Genomic DNA, 27,540 nt, shown 5'->3' on the forward strand with positions numbered 1-27,540 from the left:
AATGAGATTGCTTCAATTTGTATAGACAATAGATTACGTCAAATGGCTTTTTTCGTGTTCGCCAAAGTGGGTAAAGGCCGGCTTTCGAGTTATGTTGAAAGATTTTGAAATAAAAAAAGCTTTATCTGTAGTAGTTTGTTTCGTTATTATATAAAACAAATAGATTCCATGTTGCTGTGCGTCTCTTCAGTAATAGATCACAGATGACGTCAAAATGTGGTAAGAACAAAAAAGTGGCACACGAGGTGATAGCCGAGTGTGTCACTGATGTTCTTACCACATTTTGACGTCTTCTGTGATCTATTACTGAACAGACGCACGGCAACATGGAATCTATTTGTTAAACAGACAACAAGATATGTTTCTACTGTGGTGAACCTGACTCAGTTCTTCATACATTTCAAAACTGTAGTACAACAACTTCTTTTCGCAATCGGCTGTTGAACTGGTTCAATGAGATGCATAACACCTCTATATCCCCGGCCAACTACGGATTATTATTTGATATGCCGTTTGGGAAGGATAATAACAATCTTAGGAAACTGAATTTCTGTTTATTATTTGATAACTGTTATCTACATTATCACAAGGTAAATGAAAGGAATATTGACTGGGTTGAATTTATTACAAAAGTAAATTACAAGTTAAGAATAGAAAATCAAGTTTCTGGTTCTCGTTTATGATGCTTCTTCGCATTTTCTGTCTTGTTAATGCTTTTAAAAGGTATTAGAAAAGTGTCTTATATCTCTAGATTAATTGCTACTATAGATTAATTAAGGATATGCAATTTAGAAAATACCCGTATTGCTGTTACGTACGTAAAATTGTTCAAAAGCGATTCTTTATATATGCTGTCTTGTATTGTAAGTGGTGTTAATAGCTCTGTTGTATTGTAAGTGGTGTATGTAGCATTTATTGTACTCTTTTAATGTAAAGTAACAGCATAAGTGTTGTGAAGTATAAGCAAACGTCATAAAATAAAATAAAATAAAATAGGAAAACCTGCGTTTACGCTGGACCGTAAAATTCGAAGCCTTGAGTTGTGACGCTTAGGAAAACGTTCTGCACGGCGCAGATTGCCGATTTTTTTAAGTCAAATAACTCAGCCAATCCAAAATCATGGCTTCGTATTCTTTCTCAAGTGTAAAAGAACGTTTTGATTTGAGATCTATAACGTTGTTTTGAATTGACATATCATAGTTTGGATTAGCTACAAACTCTTTTAATTAAGTAGAATTAAAAGAGAAAATTCCAACTATCGGTCATTTCAGAGTGTTTTGACGACTTTAACCGGAGGCCGATAATTTAGTCACAACATACATATATTCACATGCAAACAGTAGCAAATGTTTATAATCACATGGAAATAAAATCGCTCGATCAATTTTCTATTTAAAGCAAGTATAATAAATTGGCAACTAAATTATCCATATTCTCGACCAACATAACAGTCAGAAGAAGACATCAAAAGCCTACTTGGAAAAGCCAGAGCAACATTCAGTAAGCTTAGAAACATATGGAAGAGTAACAACTGGAACTAAACACTACTGAAGCTGAAGATCTTCAAGTCAAACGTTACAGCTGTTTTACTATATGGGTGTGAGACTTGGCATATGACCAAGACTAATGCAACCAATCTGAATGAATTCCTACATGAGAGTTTTAGAAAGCTCATGAAAATCTACTGCCCTGTGAAAATATCCAACGAAACTAGGCATGATGTCTGAATATCTTGGTTTGTATCGAGTTTCTGAACTGTATTAAAATAAATATTTTATTGCCGTCTTTTCCTTCAAGATTTTGCTTATTCAATCACTCCAGGTTACCAAGAATGTTAACATTAATTGTTGCTGCTTTCATTTTTAAAATATCCTTGTCGTCTTCCCATTATTGCTGTCTTAAAGTTATTCATTTATTCATTCATTTTTGCTGCGTTCTTAATATAGTAGACGCATTTATAATACTGTCTTCTGTTATCTTGTTAAATACTGTTTCTTTTAATTTACTGTAGCTTGATGTTAATCTCGTTGTTGTCTTGTAACTGGGATCGCTTCGTTGTTAACATCTATAATCTACATCTATATTAGGTCTCGTCCACACACTAAGCCGGAGAAATTTGAAAACGGCGCTTTCACTCTGAAAACGCATCAAATATTTTCCGCCCACACTACTCCGGAGGAATTTAAAAACGCAACAATCACCGGTCATTTCGGATTTGTGTTTGAGGAAATTTCGGGCAGGGAAATCACGTGACTATCATGATGTCATTGTTTTCGAAAAAATCCGTTTTCAAAATGTTTTCCGTCCACACTAAAACTCAAAGCCGGCGTTTTCAAATTCAATTGCAAAGTTTGAAGGGCGTTTTCGAATTGAAAGTTACGTTTTCGTGACGGATTAGTGTAGACGTAGAAATAGAGCTGCGTTTTCAAATTTGTCCGGGGTAGTTAGACGAGGCCTTAGCTAGATAATTTTACAGTACTGGTCGAACCAGGCTGCGATATTATGTGGCTCTGTAGGTTTGACTAGTGCCGCCATTCGAACTTCCCGATTTAAGAGGAATGTAAGAAGAATTACTGCCATGTGATGCAACCATGCCAGGTGAACCAGTGGCGTGAGCTTCAGGGATCTTAAAATCGCTGTCGCTTGGTCTTGGGCCGGCTGGTTTGACTGGTGATTTCTCGTCTGGTTTTTCATCGTCTTCAGAAGCTTTTGTCTTCTTGGCTTTGATTAACAGCCACACTAACACGCCGATAACAACGAGGAAAAGGAAACACAGTGCTGCTAGGCAACCGACGGCGACTTTCATGCTCGTCAGAAGTTTAGCTAAACAAAAAAAAACGAAATATTTATGATTTAGAGAAGGAAGACCCAACGGGTCACTTAGGCAAACAAAAAAGCCCGGACGGGCTACTCCCTTATATGGGCAAAATAGGTGTGTGCGAAACCAAAGGGTACTGTCTTTAAGCCGTTTGAGTCAGAAATAGGATATCGATTTTGGTCATTTTGGTCTTAAATGCGGTATGGTTTTAGCCCTCGAGTCTTAAATTGGGAATGTTTTTTGTTTTTTTTTTTGTTACAAGAAGCTGCTATTTCATCATTATCGATAAGACCTTCAACAAAAACCCCGCCTTCATAATGCCTATAACATCGGTCGTTGATTTAAGGATCAGGTCATAAGTAGGGCATTAAAGTTTTGGTCAGGTCATAAATAAGGTAGGGAAAATTGCAGATTTTGGGCTTTAATAGGGTAAGAGTTTCGGAAGCAGGTCGCACGCCCCCACCAAACTTTTTCTGGGAGTACACCCCCCGGATAACAAAACAAGTTGCCATGAGGCGCCGTTTAGCAAACGGCATATCTTTCTATTTGACATAACACTGCAGATTTAGCTAACCATCATGTTATAATGAAAAACACAAATTGATGGGACCGTATCTTCAAAGCAAGCACCCCAAAGTGTGCATTAAATCATTACCTGACCTGCTACTCGATGATCTAAGAGCATATGGAAAAACACTACACACAGTGTTGCGCCCAGTGTCTGAAACACCCCGTGTGTCCACCATTAGAATCGCCTTCTACTTTTGCAATATTGCGTGCAGCACTGTAACGTGGTTTAGGCCCTGTCTACTTACTCTACGCCCGAGGAATTTGAAAACGGTTTCTCCGGTTAGGCCTACCGTCCACACTAATCCGTCACGAAAACGGAGGAATTTGAAAACGTCGGCTTTATTTTTCCGGTTAGGCCTACCGTCCACACTAATCCGTCACGAAAACGGAGATTTTCGAAAACGTTCTTTAAACTGGAGGAATTTGAAAACGTCGGCTTTGCGTTTAAGTTAAGATAATCGTGATATTTCCCTGCCCATGTTTTACTCAAACACAAATTAAATGCAAAATGACCGCTGATTGTTGTGTTTTCAAATTTCTCCGGCGTAGTGTAGACTGGACCTTAGAAGTTGCAATTCAATGCTAAACACCTCCCTTTGACAAAGTAACAATCACAACTGTACCCTGCGAATTTCTACTGGCTATGTCATTCTCACTGTCACGTGTTCTTTTGTCTCTTCAATCTATAACTCACCATTTATCACTCTCATCTTCATGGAGGTCACTCCCAATGCATTCTGGGCTTTGCATTCGTAAACACCAAAATCATTACCAGTGATTTCTGGGATGCTGATCATGTTTCTCGAGAAGGACCGCTGTACAGGTAGAGGCTCATCATCCTTGTACCACGTGATGTGTGCAAATGTCGTGTTTTCCGTTTCACATTGCAGCGACAAACGTTCTCCTTTCTTAATGGCCATCTCCCCCTCTGTTCCAGTCCCCCACATTTGCTTTAGAACTGGTGGGACTGTAAAAGTAAGATCCTAGAGGTAAGTTACAACTGGCCATGGCAGTAACTATCATTTTCTGGGTGTATTAGGAGTCTTTGGATACTTTATGTGTCAAAAACGCCAATTTCTAAAATTTATTTGAAGGCATATTCACCTACTGGTTAGCGCAACAGGCGCCCTGGGATCATGCCTGATTCGACCTTTTCTTGCCCAAAAGGCTTTAGTTTGACAGTATCTCTCTTCATCCAAGAGTACGCTACTAAGGCCAACCCGACAAAATACAGGAGGCAAGACTGGGTGGGGAGGTGATGGTCAGCCCGCGATGGACTAGCATCCCATCCGGGAGGAACGATAATACTCCTCGCCGCAATTTCCTTTTCCAATCTTAGTCTGAAGACTATAGCAGATTTGCACGTTGTTGTCATTTGACTACAACTACCAGAATTTTTTTCGTTTTTTCTTTATTATTTAAATTTTGAAGTCCCAGAGGGGTTGAAATAACAATTGCGCTAATCAGCACGAGAAACAGAGAAAGTGAAGAATTCTGATAGTTGTAGTCAAATGACGGCATCATGCAAATCGCCTATTGTACGCAAGTCTCAGGCGATCGAAATGGAAGCGTGACTTTGCTCCGTCGTGCTTGTCTTAGAAAAAACTCTTATTGGCTTTAAGAATTACGAGACGGTATTAAGATCTTTCTGGCACTTCGAATCCCTTGAATTAGCTAAAGGTACCTTCATTTTCGACCGTAAGATCAGCAGATAAGTCCCACTGATCATCTATGGTATAAAAGGGTCTAAAAAAACAGTCTGCATGCGAGTCAAGTGGCTCATCAGGGCAGAGCTTGTCGGCCGGTTTCTGTAATATAGCATGAAGCGACTGAGAGTATTTCTACCCTTCCCCTGGATGGGATACTAGTCCATCGCAGGGTTACCCCCCCCCCCCACCCCGGCATTAAATAGATAGAGAACCTTTATTAAACCACGGTAAAAATTCGTCAGCTAAAAGTATTCAATACATAACGCCTAATGCCTAATACCCAATATACTAATAAGTATTAAATAAAAAGTTGCTTTCCACGAATACCGTGCCTTATTGATCCCCATTAAGTTCGCCGATACTCATTTTATACACCTGGGTGGGGAGAAGCACTGTGAGAGTAAAGTGTCTTGCCCAAGAACACAACACAATGTCCCCGGCCAGGGCTCGAGCCCGGACCGCTCGATCCGCAGACGAGCGCTCCAACCATGAGGCCATGGCGCCTCTCACCTGATCATCTATGACCGAGCAGGGTTGCTCTAGTTTGTTACTTATTTCTTAAAACCAAAGTGAACGAACAAAAAGATGAAATACAAACGGGATTCTACATACACAGTAATGTAACTGTTACCGACACGATGTCATCAGGCTCAATGCCATTACTAGCTCTGCACGAGTACAGCTCGTGTCTCTCTGACGTCATATTTGTAATGACCAATGTCTGGCCTCGATGAAGGAATTCGCGGTCTTTGTACCATGTTATTGTGGGCTCAGGACCACCTCGGGCGGTACAGTTGAGAACAAGTGTCTCTCCGGGGACCTGGGCTCTGACAGGCGGTAAGGGATCTATACGAGGAGGATCTGAAACGAAAACAAATAGCAGGACATCTAAAACTTGACTAGCACCTGTTTTGTTCTTATCAGGACTATATAAAAGGGAAATTGGTGGTTTTGGATTACGAAATAAAAAAGGGAGACTACAATTAAGTGTTGACAAGACGTGAAATCATAATTTTTAAATAATAATAAACAAATGGACATAAAAATATTGGCTGAACTAGGAAAAGGCTTATGAAGACCGACTTTGCTTCTTCGACTACTGGAATGTCATGTAATAATTGAATTATAATTAGCATTTAGCAAAACTCAATGGAAAAATGATTTCGTACAAAGGAAAAAACAACACACGAAAAACTTAAGCACTGTCTTTTGCTACCTATGATCTCAGATGTCAAGGAAGTGTAAGGTAGTCCGAGATTCAATGGTCATATATGCTCCTGTCCAAAGTCATCAGTTTCGATAAGTAGAAAAAGTCTCCTAGAGGTGAAAGTTGTAGAAGTCTACTGGTCGAGATACATTGGCCATTAGATCTTTCCTTGTTTACTTCCCCAGAAAACTTTGAACCTTATATATATATTACCGTACCCAAATTCGCAGTTAGCCAATCAGAAGCTGTGTCTACTGTCCTGATATCCTGCGATATCAAGTCACTGACCTGATATGGCTACGATATCTTGATCACTTGGCCGAATTTGGGTTCGGTGAATACCTAATCGTACCGTTTTTGGTACGCTTCGGTGCCATATCAGGCTCGTTTGGTCTCGCGATAGTAATTTGGCTCGACTACGTCTGGCAAAAATACCGTCGAACCATGGCTTGACCAAACTTGCCTGATATGCCGTCCAAACTTGCGTGATATGTCGTCCAAGCGAACCAAAAAGATATGATTAAGTATAATTAGAACACACATACAAGAGCAACAAACTAGACAGCCCTATCTTACATGTTATTCCAGTCGAGAAAGTCTGATAATCACTCCATATTCCTCCTCCAGCGCCGTTCACTGCCCGGATTCTGACCTGATACTCAGCGTGTGTCTGAAGACCAGTTAAACTAGTGCTGTTATGATTCAGCACAACCTTGAGTGACACCTGTTCACCATTCGTCACTTTGTACTCTACATAATATGACGTTACTAGTCGCTGCTGCGACTGCTCAGAACTTGTCCATGTGACCAGGGCTGAGTGACTGTCCATCCGTTTGACATGTAGGTCTCGTGGTGTTGAGGGAATAACTAAAGGTGTCGTAAAAACGTTCTTACTTAGTCTTATAAAAGTATAACCATAGTTTCCAGACCATATGGACGCAATCTTTATAATAGATACTTTTAGTTTTCCCTATGTCGGGCTTTATGAAGGGAGCTTAAGACGAGTCACGGCTTGAGATATGTAACGGCTTGACAGAATTTAAATGTATTATTTTTTCGTCGGTGTATTCGTAAAACCTTGAAGGTGCAGTAAAACTATTATTTTCAGAGACGTTGTTTCAGTCTAATTCCTGTTTTGTAGGCGTAAATCTACTTTTAATCAGTTATGTTTCAGCAAAGTGTCCGAAATTGTTGTCCGAAATTTGACCGAAATGAGATAAATTGTCCGAAAATTAAGATGTCCGAAATTTTAACGTGTTTTTTTTTTTTCAAATAATGCATCCGGTTTCCTCACCTCGCCCACAAACAAAAGGATGTGTAAAGTCAAACTCTTCATTTTCCCAAAGTCCCGAGTACACATTCATTTTAGTGCTGTTCTTGTTGTTTCCTGGACTGTTATCCGGTAGGCCTGGGCCCCAGTTGGTATACTCCACCAGAGTTCCATCTGTCCAATGAAAGTTGTTTTCTGCGTCACGTGACAGCCCTATCCACACTGGATTGGAGCTGGGATTGGCCGGTTTGACAAGTTGCAGGAATACGAAGTAGTTTTTATCTTCCGAGTTCAGTGTGGCTAGAGTTGCTTTCTCTGTCCTGCACAAGGATTGTGCCTCAGTCCAGGTCTTTTTGTCGTCGTAGAGTCTGAAGCAGGAATCTTGAATTGCATCCCATCCATTCCAACACGTCTGATCGCCTGTAAAGATATCTTTCTGTGAGATATTGCAAGTGATGCTTGTAAGTAAGCATATGGCGTATTGTGAGTGAGTAATTAATGGCGGATCCAGACCTTGAGCCAAGGGGGGGGGGGGGGGAGGGGTGGGGAACGTTTCATTTTGCTTGCGCTTGCCCTGCCGGCTTTTCTTCCATCTGTGATTTCTTCTTCTTTTACCCAAAATAAGGTGGCGGACCTCCTCCCTTAGATACGCCACTGATAATGTAACGTAACTTATTGTAAGTAGGTAACGTAATGTATTTTAAGTGATTTAAGTGTAAATGTAAGTATACTATTTGTACTAAGTAGTGTAACTGTTCGTCTTGTAATTATAGCATAACAAAAACGAAAAACAACAGCAGATTGTAATTAGGTACGCAAGGATGTCGCTCGCTTGATTTATTTATACTTGGATGAGCATGAATATTTTTCAGCATTTCTCTTTCGAGAAAACAAGGTTTCCCCTGACTGCCGAGAGGCTCTCTTGCTTATATATTCAGTGGATTGCCTATATGGATGCAATATTTAAAGAATGATTGCAGAAAAATTTGTCTTTGCACCGAAATTTCTTGTATTCCGCGGGGAAACAAAGGGTTCGCAAACCTTCCACAGGTAAATTTTGCTCGAAAAAAATCGATTGCCCTTAAAAACAATCCTCCAGTTTTCTATCAGTGATGTGAAAATGTTGCTACTTACCGGGAAAAATGGGAAATCAATATGAAGTTCGTAACTTTTTTGGTTTACACGATCGACGAAATTCCCGCTATTTTTCAAACTTGGAGCCTAGCGCTCAGCCAAAACTCGCGCATACTTACTGCTTTTCTCCGCTTTGAATACGCTAACGACAATTGCAGAGGAAGCTAGGGCGAGAGTTCTCCCTAGTCCCTTCTCCCTTTCTGAGTCGGGTAAACCAACATGCTTATCAGATCCACGTCTATTTAATTCAGTTCGTGTTATGAAGGTAAGGTTAAAGTCTACGTCAGGCCAGCGGACCATACACCGGAGCTTATCCCGGTTTCTGCAGCATGAAGCGACTTGCAGTATTTCTACTCCCCTCTGGATGGGATGCTAATCCATCGCAGGGTTACCCCCAGCATTAAGTTCACCGGTACCCATTTATACACCTGGGTGGAGAGAGGCACTGTGAGAGTAAGGTGTCTTGTCCATCAACAAAACGTAATGGCTCGAATGCGGGCCGCTTGTTCCGGAGTCCAGCTCGCCAACCTTTATAGGCCACCGCGCCACCGCACAACCCATAATACTATAACAGTAGATATCATTCCAGCCATAGATTTTACTTACTGAACATAATAACTTCATACACATCGTTTGCCATCTTCCCGCCTTTTCCACCCTGGCAGTCCGCTGACAGGCCGTACTTGCTGTACGTGTCTTGCGCAGTAAGACTCGAAAGGCAACGTCCGCCATCTTGAATGGCGAAATAGACGTAACCGCGTTTGAGAGCAACGCGGGAACATTTTTCTTTAGCTTCCGCTCTTGTTTTCGGGTCACCATCTAACAAGACGTCTTTACCTTCTAATGAGGGGATTCCTGGCGCCGATGATTTGTCGGCATAGCAACCGATATGGTGTGATTGCACTGTGGAAAAACCCAACACTGAGAATTAGCAGATATACATGAAGGATAACATAATTGTATTCATTCCTGCTAAACATGCTATACGAAGGACCTATTGTAAGTTACACCACAAAAGTTTTAAACAGCTGGGGCCGTGAGATCAAATCTACGAACAAAGTAAGTTTGAATCAGAAAGCAACCTCGTACCCAATTTCTTTAATTTTTTTACAACCACACCACAAACCGCACCCTTTTGAAGGACAAGCCCTGTGTTACGTTGTTTCCCTTTCTTAGAAAGAAAAAAGAATATCTTTAAAGGATATCAAACAATCCGAAGTGGCAGAAGCCTAATCATAACCATCTGCATGGCTATATAACAACCCAGGCCGATTTGTTGCAGACCAGCAGCTTGTGACAGCATAGGGACTGAACTTGAATCTGGGATCTTCGGTTCGTCGTTTGCAATTGTAATCCCTCTTAATCCTCTCCATCCTTTATCATTCTTGTTCTTTTATGTTTTATCATTATCTCCTTGGTGTTTCTTTATCATAGTAAACTATTATTTTCAGGTTTCCTTCAATTTTAAGTTGATTTTTTCTCGGCCAAAATAACCCAAAATATCGTGACTGAACACCTTAAAGTTAGGTTTTGATTACTTACCTTCAATGGGACACCGGTCCTTCACAGCGTTAATCTCCTGCTCCGATAAAGACTTGTTATAAATTTGCACGCACGCGATCGCGCCCTTGTAGAATTGCGGATCACCGACCAAAGCGCCCATTCTTACATCACCCTGAGTGGCGATCTCAGAGCGTCCCAAGTTTAAACGGGACACCTGTCTGCCGTCTATCCACAGCTTGGCAGTTCCATCTGAGTGATCGTAGGACGCAGCAACGTAATTCCACTTTTTGAGCCGAATTTTGTCGCTTTCAATAGCGTAAGGTAAATTAGAAGCCAGGTTTTCAAACTTGGCAACAAGTTTGTTCGGGCTTTCAAGCCAGACGTAAACTCCTCTGTCATTCACTTTGTAATTAAACAGAGGCCCAGCAGAATTTTCAGGTCGTATCCAGGCCACAAACGTCATGGAGTTTCTGGCGTCAAGACCTCCGTTATTTGGGAATTCGACGTAACTTGATGAAGAACCGGAGAAGTAGAAGGATCCCGCGGGTTGCCCGTAGTTTCCGGGCGCATACTTAACGCCTCTTACTTTTCCTGGCGGGTTCTTTTGCTGACTTATGTCCTTAGCACCGTATTGTTCGTTGAGAGGATAAAAGGCAATGGGTTCTGGCAGACCTACATGGGAAATAGAAATCTTGTTAAGAAGGTAGGCTGTAGCTTGTTTCTGACACTCGGCCAGTGGGGACGATGGAAAAAGCGCGAGGGCGACCTGCGGGGTCTGGGAGAGAAAAGCCCTCCTCTTTTCTCTCCCAGACCTCGCTTTTTTGGCTTCAGAATGAATGCCAATCAACATCCCAAGATGGCATTAATCTGGGCTCCGGAGGGAAAGCTAAGACCTCGTAGACTAAGTGACGCAGAACTGCAGAGAAAATTAAAGAAGGGGCAGCCATGGTTTGTAAGTCGTGGAGGGGTAGCATGCAGTGGTAGTGACCGAGTGGCCTGGTAAAGATCATATTCCCGGTCTATTTCATTCAGGGGTTCATGACATAATGTGATATGAATACACAAGGGATCCAAGACACACAGAGCACTCAAGACTCCCCACCTCCGAGGGACAACAAAATGGCACCCCCCTATATAACACGAGGGACCCAAGAAACACATGGCACTCAAGTCTCACCACCTCTGAGGGACAACAAAATGGCGCCCCCTTATAAAATACTGTAAATTTAGTTGGAACATGCCTCCGAATAACGCGCGTTAGTGATGGTTTACGACTTTCAATTTTGATGGCCTGGCACTGAACTGCCAGCAATGTTATCGAATTGTTTCTTTGTGAAATTATTTAACGTTTATCCGGGCACTGGAAAGATGCAACAGGCCCCGGATGGGAGCGGGGACTTTCATATAAAAAGTAAGGAGATCTGCTCGTCGTACCTTTTAGGGCTTACAAACGCGGTTTTGGTACCTCAGCCTCAAAAGGTCCACAGCGGGAGCGGTAGCGTTACGGTATTGAACCGAAAATATATGACAGAATATAATGTGTTGTTTTAGAATTGGTGCTTCTTAGGAGTGAAAACCATTTCAAGCCACGCCCACAAAACAGTATCTTGGTACCTCTTAGGGGTTCTTTTCAAAATTTCCCACGAGCACCCTCGTCCTTTTTATATGGGACCGGAGTCTCACCCCTGGCAACGGGTGAACGATAACTACAGGTAAGGAATATTTGAACATCAATCCTTAAAACGGATGGTAATCCAGTCATTTTTCATATTCCTTTCTATCTTTTCTCTGTTTCTTTGGCAAATGCTAGTTAAGTCTTCAGATATGTGCGTCAAAATGTTAAATTGCGAGAACATTAGCACCTGTTTTAATTGGCCGTGTTTAATTGTCCGGACCAATTTCTGAAAAAAACTTGACATAATCTTTTTTTCTTGGGCGGGGAAATATTTCACTCTCTCAATACTTTCAAGCAACCAGTGGGTCTATTTTTCCTACTGAAAGTAAGATTTTTGAATAACAAATGAACTGCTATTTTATTAGCTCAAAATGACACATTTATTTTGTTCACAAGGCGCCGTTTTAAAATAACGAGTGTAACTCGAGTCGCCTCAGTCCTCTCATCGCATATTTACTTTATTAGCTGTCGCCAACATAGACGAAAGAAAGTATATATATAGCATATATTGAGACAACAAGCATGTTTCTCAACCGTGTAATTGTGACTTAAACTGGCAATGAAAACTGAAACATGAAAAAATGAAACGTGCCCATTGTGTAGCAATGACAGATGCTATAGACGCAAAAATAACACTGTACTTCATGCCAGAAAATAAGTGATAGGGTTGGACAAGCTAGAGGGAATTTCAAATGTCAGTATAGCTACTGCAGACTGCAAATTTGAAATAACTACTCGCTCTGTCTCATTAATGAGATACATGTTTTGTATTAATAAAAAACACTCTCGAGCCAGTCGAAATTGAAAGCGTATCTCATGGTTCGAAAGTCTGATAACTCGTGCGTCATTGTTATTTTGACGGAGATGTTGCTTCAGCTGACAGAGAATGGAAACTTTAATTTCATTCTGATTTGAATTTCTCATAGAACGGTAAGTACAGTAAGTTTACCGTAATTTTGAACTAGAGAACTAACTAGGCTTACCTCAAGACAGATATTTTTGACAGTTATAAATTGTCCACTGAGAGATTTAAACTCGTGTTTAATAGAAATGGAAATGTTAGGATTAGTAAACCGTGCCATACATTACATAAAACTGATTCAAATTCACGTTTGGTTCAAATTATATGTACTGGAATGGAAAAATAAAAGCCTCAGTAAATTGATTCTGATGCGTGAGAGTTTATCTTTGACTCTCTAAAGTAATAAAGCATAAATAGGGATTTGGAGTTCTCTCGTAGTATTTCATTGTATTGTTTAGTATCTTGGTGTTAGTTTAAGTATGGAATGTGAACAAGTAAACAATATATGAACAATGATATCAACAATGATATGAACAAGGCTGTGATGATTCTTCTGTTATCTTGCAGACAAACTCCTTGAAGTCCTTGTTGTGATCTAACAAGCTGTACCAGACTTTTGTAGTTTTTTTCCTTCACACTCTGAAAGGGAATTAGTGGTGAGTACACATTTGATTTGATTCGGGTTCCCTCTAATAGTCAATACCCCCATCTATTAATCGCTTATTACTTTTCATCCATACACACTTTATTGAACCTCCCCCTTGTGATAGTCAGGGGGGACTCCCTTTCATAAGCCGTAAGTTAGATAAGTGGGCATCAAACGGCATGCTTTTTGAACCATTGTGGTCTAAAATTAATCATAGATCTTGGCCATGTTGGTGTGATATAGGGTATGGGTTTTGGGATCTAGTCAACACTTAGGCATGATTCTCATAAGAAACTTACCTTATTGTTGTTACTCATTGTTTGGGAAGGGCGATCTTGGTGCAATATAAAAAACGTCGGGAATTCGAGGGACTTTTTATCCAAACCGAAGTAGTCGGTAGCTTGGATCAAGTCTGAATTTGGGTATCGGGTTGTGGTCACGGTTAAATTACCTGGGTAGAGAAAATCGCATATTTTCGCCAATTTTGCTTTGGGTTTCAAGAAGCGGGGCCCCAGTTTCGGAGAATAGTACCTCCACGTACAATCATCCCCGGACAAAGTTCCTGCTCTGAGCTGACACTCTTATGATTGTTTTTCTTCACGCAGTGATTAAGCGAGGGATTTATCTTTGGTTTAATTCGTCCTTAGAAGGGGCGAGGAACCCCCTGAAACTCTAATTTGGTAAGTACGTATCATTGGTCGATTTTCAACGAGATAATTTTTTACTTAATAAGGAGAAAATACAAGAGATGATCAATGTTCATTTTTCTAAGAATAGTACAGCCTCTCCACACTTTCTTAAGATTCGATTTCTTATTGTAGAGGTTTCGGATTTAATGGTTGTATACATGTCAATCTTGGGGGCACTTGACTATTTTGAGGTCACACAAAAGCCAAAACTGATGCTCAAACTTCGTGACTGGGTTAGCTCAGGTCTAAACAAAATTCTACGTACATAGCTTAATTACAGTGGAGAAAAGTCATATATTGTTTTTAATAATTTATTTTATGTTCTGTTTATTGTTACTGTGCATTCAGAAGATTTTTACGCTATTAAAAATTGATTGTCACTTCACAGGAAGATTCATTTTGCTGAACCAGACTGAATTGGATTTGATTCTGATTTTGACTCCTCAAGTAACGGTAAGAACAGTAAACTTACGCTAAATATAAGATATCGTCTATTTGATGCTCTCGTTTTATAGGTTTATTGTGCGTTAAAAATGCCTCGCAAGAGTTATTGAAATGAAGTACTAATGTATCGTCGTCCTTTTTAGGGGGAGAGCCTTGTTGCTCACAAGGGCGAAGTTAACGTTGGATTTCGTTCCGAAGCTCACTTCTCAAGTAACGGATAGAATAGTAAGTTTAAGCATTGCTTTTATGACCATAAATGTTAAGTTGAAATACTGAAAGCATAAAGGAATAGCTGTAATGTTCAAAATACAAAAATCATGCCTTAGAAAGCAATCCTCGGTGACTTTCAGTTTCATGCTCGCTAATCTTCGTCTGTGGTTTTTATTTCTTGTGTTCATTTTGTTTGTGACTGTCAGTTCTGCACGACTGTCTTAGGTTCTGACTGGCAGCTACATGAGCTTAGCTTTGTGTGTGGGCTACAGTTTTGGGCGTTTTTATCTGTGATCTTAAGATTTCCATGTTTATTTTTGTCTGTGAAGTGGAAGTTTTACACCTATCTTTGTCTGTGACCAAGACTTTCATTTTTGCGTGTTCCTGTGTTTATGTGACTTTCAGTTTTGTGAGCTTACCTTCGGCGATAACGTCCAGTTGTGCTTGTTTAGATTTTCGGTGAATCTTAAGTCATGTTTGTCTAACTTGGTCTGTGGCTTTCAATTTCCAAGGGATTTACCTTTGTCTGCATATTTCAATTTTTTGCGCCACCGTCGTTCCTTTATGATTAATAAATTTTGGCATTGCGTTTCTATATCTGCATGGAAAGAGGGACAAAAACAGAATTGTTAAAGCATATACAGGTCTTGAATGAACTTTTGATGGTTTTTCTGTTATCCTATAGACAAACAAAGTCCAGTGTAAAGAGACACTATCGTTGCTTTTGTATTCTTGAAACGGAGAGAACAGGAAGTGGTGAGTGTTTACTGTGTCATTGGTTGTTCTTCAAACAAAAATGACCTTAATAGCAAGAAAACATTTCTATGAAATAGCTAGACAGCAAAATTGTGAAAGTTCTATTTCACTTTGCTCTAAAACGTTGTCTCTGATGAAGCTGATTAAGAACGAATGTGATACCTTATTACATGAAATTTTGGCGACGCTTTAATTGAGCGAATTTAGCGATTTTTCTAAGAATCGCTAAATTAAAATGCATCAAAATTAGGAGTCACTAAATCTAAATCGTCGCTTAATTAAAGTGAGTACAAAATGAAATACCGCCATGTGATCAGTTTCACACAATCAGTTAATGGCCAAGCTAAGAAATTCTGCAAAGAGAAATTTACCACCTGGTACTCGGGAGAGGCTCAAAAGGCAGTTAGACAGTGGGACAAGCTTGGAAAACAAAGAGGTTCATCTCAGGATGTTAGTAATGAAGCCAATTCACGCAGGCTGGCTTCTCGCATTATACGACCCTCTGACCGGCGCTGAAGGAAGGAAATGTATTCTCAGTTTTGTGAGTCAAGGAAATTGCCAAACGAGGCAAACTACTGAGACCTGTTGATCTATTTGAAGTAATCCACCGAACTTGATCGGTGTCGTTAGAATGTTAATGGTTAGCTACTCGTAAAAGGAGCATTGACTTTGTGTGACAGTGCAAATATGAGTCAGGACAGCATTAAGATAGGACAGTACAGTTGCAGTTTCGTTTCTTTCGTTCAAAATTAAATTTCGAAAAGTTGTATGATTGTGATTTAAATGAAGCTATTAACGTCTATGATTTTATCACATAAATGTTCTATCGTCCTCGTAAAAGTTTTCAATGCCTTAAATCGTCAAAGTTTCAGTTCGTGAAATCGCAAACATTAAGTGACTTATGTTCCAAAATTTACGAAAAATCGCTAAATTAAAGTGCCGCTAAATAAGGTTTTCCAAAATCGTTAAATTAACGCGTCGCCAAAATTTCATGTAATAAGGTAATAGATTAAAACAGTGCTGGCTTAATTATGCGCATGTCTGGATAGACATAAAAGGGAGCTTAAGCAAACACGACGCCGACACCGAGGACGACGCCTACCCAAATATGAATTTATATCTAACCAGCGAAATTTGCAATTGTCTAGATCTGTTCAATTCCCCAATGGTTATTAAAACGTGCCCAAGCCAAATATTGAATGACAGCGTTCAATTCCAAATGGAAATACGGAAAATTAGCCGTCGTCCTTCGCGTTTCTCAGGCTATGCAGAAATTGGTCATTTAACGTTCTTGTTTTGAAGAGGACGACAAAGAAATCTACAAAGATTTATAGCGCATGTGCACAGCTTTGTTTTAGTCATTAATTCTTTCGGTTTTTTTGGTGACGTTCTCGTTGCCGTCATCGTCGTCCCTTTATTGTTGAAAACGGCTTTCGATATTTGATCTTTTTCCACCTAATTCAATTGCATGATTAAATTAATGATTGTGTATTACGTATTCAGAACACTCCAGCCCAAATAACAAACTCGTGTGCTAATCAAAGCAGAGTGAAACCGAAAATAATTTGGATTTCAAGTTGATGCATTTTCAGAACTTAACATGGTCCGTTTAAACCAACATAAACCAAAATATCTAGCGAGATTTGTGCGATGAATCATGAACTTGAGCTGATAACTTCCGTGCTAACTAACTAACAAAGAGGCAAATATTTCTTCAGTATATAGGTGTTACTAATTAGTAAAGTGATACAGGTTATATATGAAAACAGCATTTAACAAATGGTTAAACGTACTTGGTTCCAGGTTTGTGTACAGGTTTATTATCTGATATATCCTGACAGAAAGTGTTTGACATGTACAACGTAGACGAAGTTATACAAGTCATCTCAATCGGCCTCATTGTTGCAAGCTTCCTCCTCCACACCAATCGATTTTTAAAAGCCATCGAATTATGCAAGGAATGCTTATTTATTCTCAAAGACACAGCAGGTTTAAAAGGCAAGGAAATAAACAAGTCATTCTACAAGAGGTTATATTTTACTATGCGGAAAGCTTGTAGTATTATCAATGATAACACAAGCGCCATAAGATATGCAGAAAAAATTCTCGAAATTTACCGTGAAAGTGGCGAAAGACTTGAAGAATGTGTGCTAAGTGTAGCTCTTGCAGGAATGTATCTACATCAGAGTAAATACGCCCAAGCAAAGCAAATCTATGAAAAAGCGCTACTAATTAGTAAACAAATCGGTTACAGAAAGGCAGAAGCCTGCTGTTACAGAGACCTTGCAAATATGTATCGATTAGTTGGCGAATATGAAAAGGCTAGAGAACATCTCGAGAAATCACTTGCGATCAACAAAGAAACTGGAGACATAGCTGGTGAAGCCAGCTGTTACACAAACCTTGGAAATGTGTATGGATCAGTTGGCGAATATGAAAAGGCTAGAGAACATCTCGAGAAATCACTTGCGATCAACAAAGAAATTGGAGACATAGCTGGTGAAGCCACCTGTTACACAAACCTTGGAAATGTGTATCTATCAGTTGGCGAATATGAAAAGGCTAGAGAACATCTCGAGAAATCACTTGCGATCATGAAAAAAATTGGACACAGACATGGTGAAGCCAGCTGTTACAGAAACCTTGGAAATGTGTATCAATCAGTTGGCGAATATGAAAAGGCTAGAGAACATCTCGAGAAATCACTTGCGATCATGAAAAAAATTGGACACAGACATGGTGAAGCCAGCTGTTACAGAAACCTTGGAAATGTGTATCAATCAGTTGGCGAATATGAAAAGGCTAGGGAACATCTCCAGAAATCACTTGCGATCGAGAAAGAAATTGGAGACAGACGTGGTGAAGCCAGATGTTACGCAAACCTTGGAAATGTGTATCAATCAGTTGACGAACATGAAAAGGCTAGAGAACATCTCGAGAAATCACTTGCGATCAAGAAAGAAATTGGAGACAGACATGGTGAAGCCAAATGTTACGGAGACCTTGGAAATGTGTATCAATCAGTTGGCGAATATGAAAAGGCTAGAGAACATTTCGAGAAATCACTTGCAATCAGCAAAGAAATTGGAGACATAGCTGGTGAAGCCACCTGTTACACAAACCTTGGAACTGTGTATGGATCAGTTGGCGAATACGACAAGGCTTCAGACTACTTGGAAAAATCATCGGCTATGAGTAGAAAAATTGGCACCAGACATCAACTAGCTATTTCTTATCATAATCTGGCAACTCAATTTTGGAACTTTAGAAATTATAGAAAAGCTAACGAATATAACAAGAAAGCCCTTGCCATCCTAACAGACATTGGAGACAAAAGCGGAGTGGCGTCAGTCTACATCACGCAAGGATTGGTGGAGTACGCTGTAGGTGCGCATATCAAAGGAAAAGAATACTTTGAAGAAGCACTTGCGATAAGCAAAGAAATTGGAAACAGGAGCCTAGAAGCGCAAGGTTGCTTCCAGCTTGGACAATTCTTTTTCGTACAGGCTCAATATGCTAAAGCGGAAGAATATATCAAGAAGGGACTTACATTAAGTGAAGAGATTGGAGATATTAAATGTCAGTTCGATTTGCTCCAGATGATGGCAAGCCTTAGGATGAGAGATGGAAAGATTCAAGAAGCTATCTTGTATTTCTTTTCTGCTATCGAAAAATGCGAAGAAATTCGAGGCTCCCTCCGAGACAACGATCAATTTAAGATATCATTCTCGGATTGCAATATTCTTTCCTACAGGCAACTCAGCTCTTTACTCAGTGCAACCGGAAATCCTGAGGAAGCTCTGTATGTTTCAGAGCTTTCAAGGGCCAGGGCTTTGGCAGATTTAATGTCAGCTCGGTACTCTGTGGAGAATAAAATCTCTGCTAATCCTCGAAGATGCGCTGCTATTGAGGGCATCGTCGCTAAACAGTGTAACCGCACCTGTTTGTACGTCTCATATTCTTGTGACAGCATATACTTGTGGATTCTTAAAGGAAGCGGAGCCACACATGTCCAGTTGAAAAAAGCAAGTGATCTAATAGCCTGCGAAGGATTAAGTCAACGTTTGAAGAAGTTCTTTAACTTCAGAGGTCTTGGCGTTTTACCAGAGGAACTTTGCGAGGACGGATCTTTACATGATTTTCAGCCGGTCTCCAAATCATGCGAGGAAAACAGCCATGAAGGTTGGCGAAGTGTAAACGAAAGTAAAGACAACCAAGGACCCAAAATGAACCTTCCTATCTGTTACAAACTGATCATCGCTCCTGTGGCAGACTTACTTGAGGGCCCTGAAATCATCATTGTTCCTGATCGCGCCTTACACAGCATTCCATTTGCCGCATTAACCGACGAAAGTGGAAAGTACTTATCCGAGACTTTCAGGATCCGTGTTGTTCCTTCATTAACAACTCTCCAGCTCATTAATGAAATTCCAGCCGACTATCACTGTCAGACCGGTGCATTGATAGTGGGAAATCCTGATGTTGGTCAAGTGCATTTCAAAGGACGCCTCACGGACATTTCGCGATTGCCTTGTGCAGAAAACGAAGCGAGGATGGTAGGAGAAAAGCTGGGTGTCGAGCCTTTGTTAGGGCAGCAAGCGACTAAGCATGCGGTACTTCAAGCGATGAATTCAGCGGCCCTGATTCATATCGCCGCACACGGTGATGCAGAAAGGGGAGCAATTGCCCTTGCACCATCGTTTCGTGTTCCTAACGGGATACCTCAAGAAGGACTCTACTTATTGACAATGTCTGACATTTCAAAAATTCAACTGCGAGCTAAACTGGTAGTCCTTAGCTGTAGCCACAGTGCTCGTGGACTGACAAAAGCCGAGGGAGTTGTTGGAATTGCCCGAGCATTCTTAGGATCTGGTGCACGCTCAGTGTTGGTAGCGCTGTGGGCCCTGCATGACAAATCAACGGAACAGTTAATGGGTCAATTCTACGATCACCTTGTTGCCGGGGAAAGTGCTGGTGAATCTCTACACGAGGCCATGAAGTGGATGAGAAATGAGGGCTATGACGTGAACCAGTGGGCACCTTTTATACTGATTGGAGATGACGTGACATTTGATTTTGGAACGAAAGGTAAGACTCGATCAAAACACGAGCCTTTTCTATTTCTAGCAAAGGGCTTATGGTATTAAGTCACAATTTTCCATACATATTATCGATCAATGTATTATTTTCGGTTATAATAGGGTTAGTTTTATATATCTAAACGCGAAGAAAAAGAAAAAGACTGGTATCTAATAATATGTAACAAGACTAATAGTTAATAACAAACAGATGAGTCTGCGGGAGAGAAAAAAAATAAAATTATTACCATAATAATAATAACAACTGTTATTATTATTATGGTAATAATTTTTTTTTTCTCTCCCGCGGACTCATCTGTTTGTTATTTACTATTAATCTTGTTACATATTATTTTATATATCTAATTATTTCCTTAGCATATGTCTCTTGATCTTGTGCTGCTGATGTATTTTCTTTTCCAACTGATAACTAGCTCTGTCGATCATGAGAGTGTAGAGCACGAAATTACGTAACGTGTATGTGATATAGCACAATTTTTGAAAGAAGAAAAAGCGAAGCGCGTTCTTAGCAATACCAGCAGACAATAACTTCCCATATTTTCCATGTGGTCTCAAGTTACCGTATTTTCTTTTATGACGGAATAATTCATGGCTTTAGCTTATTTACTTGGACGTGATATTGAAAAAAAAGATTTTCTTGTTTCATACGAGATAAAAAACTATAGTGTGAGCCAATCAGAGCGTGAGCAGAATCGAATGCGTTAATTTAATCAGTTTTGTAATTAGGTAGCTGCTTTTGTAAGAAACTGTTTAATTGAGGCCTTTTAAAGTATTTGAACATTAGCGTAGTCAATGGCTATATATTTTTTTGTTTTTGTTTGTTTATTTTCCCTGTCAGGTGTTGGCGAGAATGACCAGGACGACAGCGGGTGATCGTATGAGAAGTAAAACATGCCATGACCTCAACGAACAGTTTTAATGCTTGTGCTAAGTTGAATAGAAATTACAATCGAGGATTTCTACACAGGTTACATGTAGCTTGTAAGTTTCAGTTTTCTTATTTGTTTTCTTAGCGACGAAAGAAGATTTCAAACTTTCCCTGATACTGCAGTGTACAGCTGAGTCTCAGATAACTGCTTAAACCAGAAAAACCACAGTGCGTATGATAAATTCTTTGCATGGTATCGGGCGTTTAGGGATGATGATAGAAATTACTACGAATCTTACCTGTTAGCAAAAATAAGTATAGTGCAATACCAAAATGAGTTTTAACTGTCAAACCTAATGTTTTACCAGCGAAGCGTGCTGTTTAACTTGTAAATATTGTACATAAAAAGAATACTGACACTTAGTAGCAATTGTTAATGAGGAGCGTAGGATTTTAAAGTAAAGTATAGTGTCGGAAACAGCATGTACCTTGGCCGTTGTTACATTTCTGAAGAACGTTTTAGCAGAACATCTAGCTTTTGTTAGTATTTCATATATTAGGCAGAAAGAAAAGTTTGTAAGTAGCTTATCGGAAGTTTGGTTGCCAGAACACTGCAAAAGAAAGACACAGAAATGTTTACAATTAGCTTTGTAAATTGTTATAGCTGGGAATTGGTCAAAATTTCAACTGTCAGCTGACAACTAACACGTTTTTTAACTTATAGCTAAGATCTGAAATCCACAAAGAGTTTACTGCAAGAATTGGCAGGAATTTCAACTGATAACCGAGGCTCCGTTCTTGACACTACGTCGGAGAAATTTGAACATGCAGCTTTTTTCTTCGTGCATATTTTCGCTCCGAATGAAAGCTATTGTGTTTGTTATCCATTCAAATATTTTTCACAACACGTGCAGTTTTGAACATTGGGGAATATCACTCGGATATTGCCCAGTTTTAGCTGTGGAACTTCGGGCACGTGACGCGTTTGAACCAGTCTTGCGGGAGAGAAAATATTTAATGGATTATAATAACCATTAGCTGCCAGCAACACAGACGAAAGGAAGTTATTGAAGTTTTACAAATTGAGTCGTTCATGTACAATATATATTAAGAAAACAAACATGAACTTCAACTGTGTGATTGTAACTCAAATTACGAATGAAACTGAAACACGAGGGGAAAAAAAATGACGCGTGCCTATTGTGAAGCAATGGTAGATGCTATTATACGAAAAAACAAGACTGTACCACATGCTACAAAACAGATTATAGGCCTGGATAGACTAAAGGGAATTACAAATACCACCGCAAATGTTAAATAACAACTCGTTCTATCTCTTTAATTTGATATATGTTCTGTATGTAGCTGGATATATATAAAAAAGATTCCGTGGCCAGTCGAAATCGAAAGCGTATGTCATGGTTGGAAAGTCTGATAACTCGTGCGTCACTGTTATTTTGAAGGAGACGATGTTTTAGCTGGTAGAGGCTAGAAATTTGAATTTTATTCTGATTTAAATTTCTCTCAGAACGTTAAGCTCAGTAAATTAAACGTAAGTCTTGAACTAAAGACCTAACGAAAACTGCTTTAATTTATCTTTAACATAAACTATTTCCGGGTTACCTAGTTCCTAGTCTTCATCATTTGCTACGCGGCGTCGGAGCACTGGGTACCACGAAAAAGCGGCCCTGTGACGCAGTTAAGTCTGATGTGACTATATCTAAGCGATATAGATGTTCGTTATTATTCTGATCTTCTGCTTACGCGATGAAAATATTTATTATGTCTCAGGCTTAGAGTCTTCATAGAGAAAAATTGACAAACAATCACCTTGGCAAAACTATACTAGAATGCGTGAATTTAGCACATTGTCGATATTGAAACTTTAGAATTATAAAATATGTAGAAAATAAGTTAAAAGGTATATAGCCGTTAAAGAATCAGTAAACCATATAAAAATTTTAATGAACCTTTTAAAAGTATTTTAGACAAATTATAAAAACTGCTTTGCAAAACGTCAGATATATACTTCTTCAAGCCAATAAAAATCGATAGAATTCAAAGTTGTTACAATACATTAGTATATACCGGCAAGTCCATTAACATCTAGTAATATTATTCATAGATAGGCTGGAAAAATAAAACTCAGTTTTTCAGCTGGAAGCGTCGTTTTCAAACGGCTAACAATGCACGAAGATCATAAGCATTAAAAATATAGCGACGCAAGAGTAGAATAAATGGTTTATTTTGAACACGGCCTAAAATTAAAGGTCAAATGATGAAGTAATTTTGAGTCTTGACGAAAATAGTTAGCATTGACTTGTCACAATGAGGCCTATCCGTTCAAATGAACACAACGAAGACTGAAATAAACATACATATTGTTTGAAATTAACGGCGCTTTATTTGCAGTTATGATGGTTCAACGATTTGGCCGTCATGCAAGAAGTTTGTCCGCAATTTTTTTTTCATTGCACACTGTTTACAAACGAACTTACAATAGGGAACAGCTTGGTTTTATCTTGGCTGTTCTCGGCAGACCAAAAATTCTCGACATGATGCTAATATCAACGGAACAAAGAACTGTTAGCTTTGAGTTGTCTCTGAATTCAAAGTGCTTTACAATTAAATAATTGTCCCTATTTATCTGTAAGACAGAGGGCTCACTGCTGACAAGTATCTATACTACACGATTGATGGGTATGTCCAACGAAAATTATCAAGCAAACAGTGAGGGGCCGTACATTGACGTTCATGTCCGTTTTAAAAGTAAAATAATATATTTCACAAAAGAATGGTTCGTTACTAAACCGTATAAACCTTCAGTCGGTAATCGATTGCCTGTTTGTCCTTGGGAGCGAAGAAAATTAGCGCTTGCTAGGTTCGCAGTCTTATCATAATAAATTTTTATCCTTAATTCCGAGCAAATATATACAGCGAAATATCGTGACAGATCGTTATAAAAGGTGTCGCTGTGGTAATCGACTTTACGAGTCGTGACCACACGGAGCCTTTTCAATCATTTAACCTTTTTAACACCGTACCTGAGTTTGCAAACAAGCTAGGACTGTGTCGCTTACAACATACCTGTGTTCTGCCCGGTAGACTTCAAGAACAACGATATTAAGACAACGGCAATGAGTAGATTTGCCTCGTAAACCTTCATTGTCAAATACAGCAGGCTGTAACCATCAGTTGTCATTCAGTAGATTCCTTTCCGTGACAGAACAAAACACAAATCACGCGAACCCAAAAGTGGTTAAGTTTCATGCAATATTTCCGTGTTTTACGAAGCTGCACCAGCCACGCTTGATAACAAGCTCAAAACTGAAGAAATCATTCCAGATGCTATCGAGTATTGCTTTACGATTTGAGGACAAAAGCACGCAGGTGCAACAATGGGTCACGTTGCAGCAGTGATCAGATATTCTAAATTACTTGTGTTATTCTAATGAAAAATATGTTGAGTTGAATATCACGCTACACTTAGCATAACAGAATATTTATGAGCAAGCGAATATTTCTACTTTTTAAAGAGATTACAGTTGCTATCATACCTGCTTTGAAAGATTTCCGAAACATTTTATATTCTAAGCAAATTTTAAAATTACTTCTCAGAAGCACTTAATATTAATAAAATGTTTTTGATCTATATATTTTACAAGATTTTCTGTCTATTACTTGACATTATTTTCCAGAGTGCCGTAAATGAAGGTTTTGAATATCTGAGGTCAGAAGATGAGTCTTATTGTTTGAGAGTCAGAAGAAGAAAAGATTCTGCAACAAAATAACTTTTAGTGTTGATCTTGAAACGCTCTTTTTCATCCCGTCCTTCTTAGCCCGGGGGGTATTGGCGCGAGTGAAAGATTTTTTGCGATTGACTAAATTATTGGACTAAGATTTTCTCCAATTCAACGCTGGTTTCTTGCACGAGCCCTCTCCACTGCCTGAAATCTGAGCAAACTATTTGGTTACAGCACCTGCAGACCTTAACAGTTTTCAATAAACGGAATTTTACAAGCAGAAGTAAAATTTTGGTTACGGACCTGAGGACTGAGCAACCTCGTTCCCAGGGTCTGTGAAAACGAGGTTGAGGATTGAGTCTGGGGCTCTTGGGACGAGAAAAATGTAAGAGGGATAGGTTGGTGAACGCTGGAAACAGAAATACTATAAATCTCCATGAAAATGACACAAATAAATTGTACGCACTGTTAGTATTGTAAGTTTTGTTAGCATTGTAAGTTGTGTTAGTAATGTAGGTAGAGTGAGTATGGCAAGCAACGTTAGCTACAGTGGAACCTCGATTTAACGAACCTCTATTTAACGAAGTCCTCGATATAACAAACGATATTCTGTCCCGGCCAAAGTTACAGTAAAATGTATGGAATAGAACCTCGATATGACAAACCTCGATATAACGAATTCTTCGATATAACGAACATAATCCGGAAGCCCAACCGTAAAATCTACCTCGATATAACGAACTACAGCGTTTCCTTGTTTACATAGACAATTTTCTGTATAACCTCTATGTTGCAACATCAGGATTTTTAAATCGCTACTCTGAAAGTGTCGCTCTTTTGTAAACAAAAGCTGCGCGTCTGCTCAAAAGTGAAAGTAAGTGACACTGAAATCCACCATGCTTAATGAATTGCATCTCAAAACGCGGCACCTCTGGGTGCATTGAATTGCGTGACAGAAGTCACCTGTGTTACAAATCAATCATTAACTATGACCTCGATATAACAAACATTTCAATATTTAAATAGTTCAATATTTTTTTTCGTAAAAGCGTTTACCACAACAAAACCTCTGTATAGTACCAAACTTGTATCGGAACATGCTAAAAGGATCGAGACAAAGGAACGGCACCTTTATTTACAAAACTGAGAGTTTTTACTCGAGGTTTCCGGAGTTTTTGACTAAATGGAAAGCACCCCATCGCATGATAGGCAAAGGGAAAAATCAACCTGGGTCCTCATTAATTTGTCGGTTGACTATAAACTTTAAGCTAATTTGATGCATGATATTTGGAGCCGCAGCTTTGCGATTCAGCTTATTAATAGATAACTTTAAAGCAGACTCACACGATTCAGTTTATTAATAGATACAACTAAGCAACTTTGCCAAAAAACAGCAGTAAATAGACAAATGTGCTTTTTAATTATCCCTCAGTTAGCCCACAGGGCTTTCCAACAACCAATCAGCTTCGATTATTTAGTTCATTATAGTCAACTTGAGAGCAGTCTCACATATTTCACACACACACACAAAAAGAAAAAAAATGTGAATTCACACTTTTACGGACTATTAATCCCACCAATTTCACGAAATTTCACGAGTCAAAATAACACATGGAACAACTATTAAGATTCTGTATCAAAACACTAATACTCTAACAGAGCGTGCGCGCTGGTCCTACCTAATTCCTATTGAGACATCATGGTAAAAATCTCTATTTACGCTAAAGTTTCGGCATAGTGAACCTCACTCTGAACAATCCAAACCCCACTTCGAGCCTTTGACTATTGACAAGCCAAAATGTTTACTAAAACTTGAGTATTTTGACTCTTTTTGTCTACATTTTCATTGCGTATTTTGATTCTGTTTGCCTACATTTTCATTAATTCGAAGGGGCGAATTTTTCATCGATAATTTTAGAAACCAGATGAAGCGCTTTCGTTTAACTGTCGCTCAACTGATCGTGGCGAGTTTTCTTTTTTTAGACCAGGGAATAGGATCCTTTCAGTTTCCTTCACCGCGCATTGTGAGAACTTTGTAGTCAATCACATATCAATAAAACATGTTTTAGCGCCCGAGTTGTTGTCGCTCTGCTGTAAAAGATTGGTTCACGCTTTTAGCTGTGCGTATATCGAGTTATGGATGCACTTGGGAAGTTTGGAGAGCACTCAAGCCACCTCAAGCAGATAGAGTTGCTCTCGGCTGCGCCTCGAGCAATTCTGCTTCTCTCGCGCTCTCCAAACTTCCTGCGTGCATCCATAACTCGATATACGCACGCTAAGCAGAACCAATTCTTTATTTGATGTGGAAAATAAATGCCATTTACAATATTCATTGTTTTTATAAATACATAGACCAGCCTTTTCTTATTCAATATTCACATTTATCATTCTTCGAGC

General features: G+C 39.3%; 2 protein-coding genes across 3 annotated transcripts; one reads left to right on the plus strand and one right to left on the minus strand.

Moving 5' to 3' along the window:
• Window positions 1–534: 534 nt before the first annotated feature.
• LOC110054387 (uncharacterized) lies at window positions 535–24,811 on the minus strand. Of its 2 annotated transcripts, XM_089286891.1 has the most exons (8): window positions 24,488–24,811; window positions 10,251–10,883; window positions 9,315–9,611; window positions 7,599–7,994; window positions 6,881–7,171; window positions 5,710–5,958; window positions 4,083–4,355; window positions 535–2,823 (listed from the first exon to the last, which is right to left on the minus strand). In XM_089286891.1, the coding sequence occupies exons 1-8, from the start codon at window positions 24,600–24,602 to the stop codon at window positions 2,501–2,503; spliced, it is 2,577 nt and encodes an 858-aa protein (XP_089143017.1). In that variant the 5' UTR covers window positions 24,603–24,811; the 3' UTR covers window positions 535–2,500. The 2 variants fall into 2 exon arrangements, with proteins under 2 accessions (XP_089143017.1, XP_089143016.1); XM_089286890.1 differs by lacking the exon at window positions 24,488–24,811 and having other exon boundaries at window positions 10,251–11,520.
• LOC110054369 (uncharacterized) lies at window positions 17,230–21,881 on the plus strand. The gene is made up of 2 exons (XM_020760767.2): window positions 17,230–20,521; window positions 21,371–21,881. Exons 1-2 carry the CDS (start codon window positions 17,287–17,289, stop codon window positions 21,403–21,405), a joined length of 3,270 nt encoding a protein of 1,089 aa, XP_020616426.2. The 5' UTR covers window positions 17,230–17,286; the 3' UTR covers window positions 21,406–21,881.
• Window positions 24,812–27,540: the final 2,729 nt, after the last annotated feature.

The sequence above is a fragment of the Orbicella faveolata genome, unplaced genomic scaffold (assembly GCF_042242905.1).
Source record: "Orbicella faveolata isolate gen_17 unplaced genomic scaffold, um_ofav_v1 contig_14, whole genome shotgun sequence".
NCBI classification, from domain to species: domain Eukaryota; kingdom Metazoa; phylum Cnidaria; class Anthozoa; order Scleractinia; family Merulinidae; genus Orbicella; species Orbicella faveolata.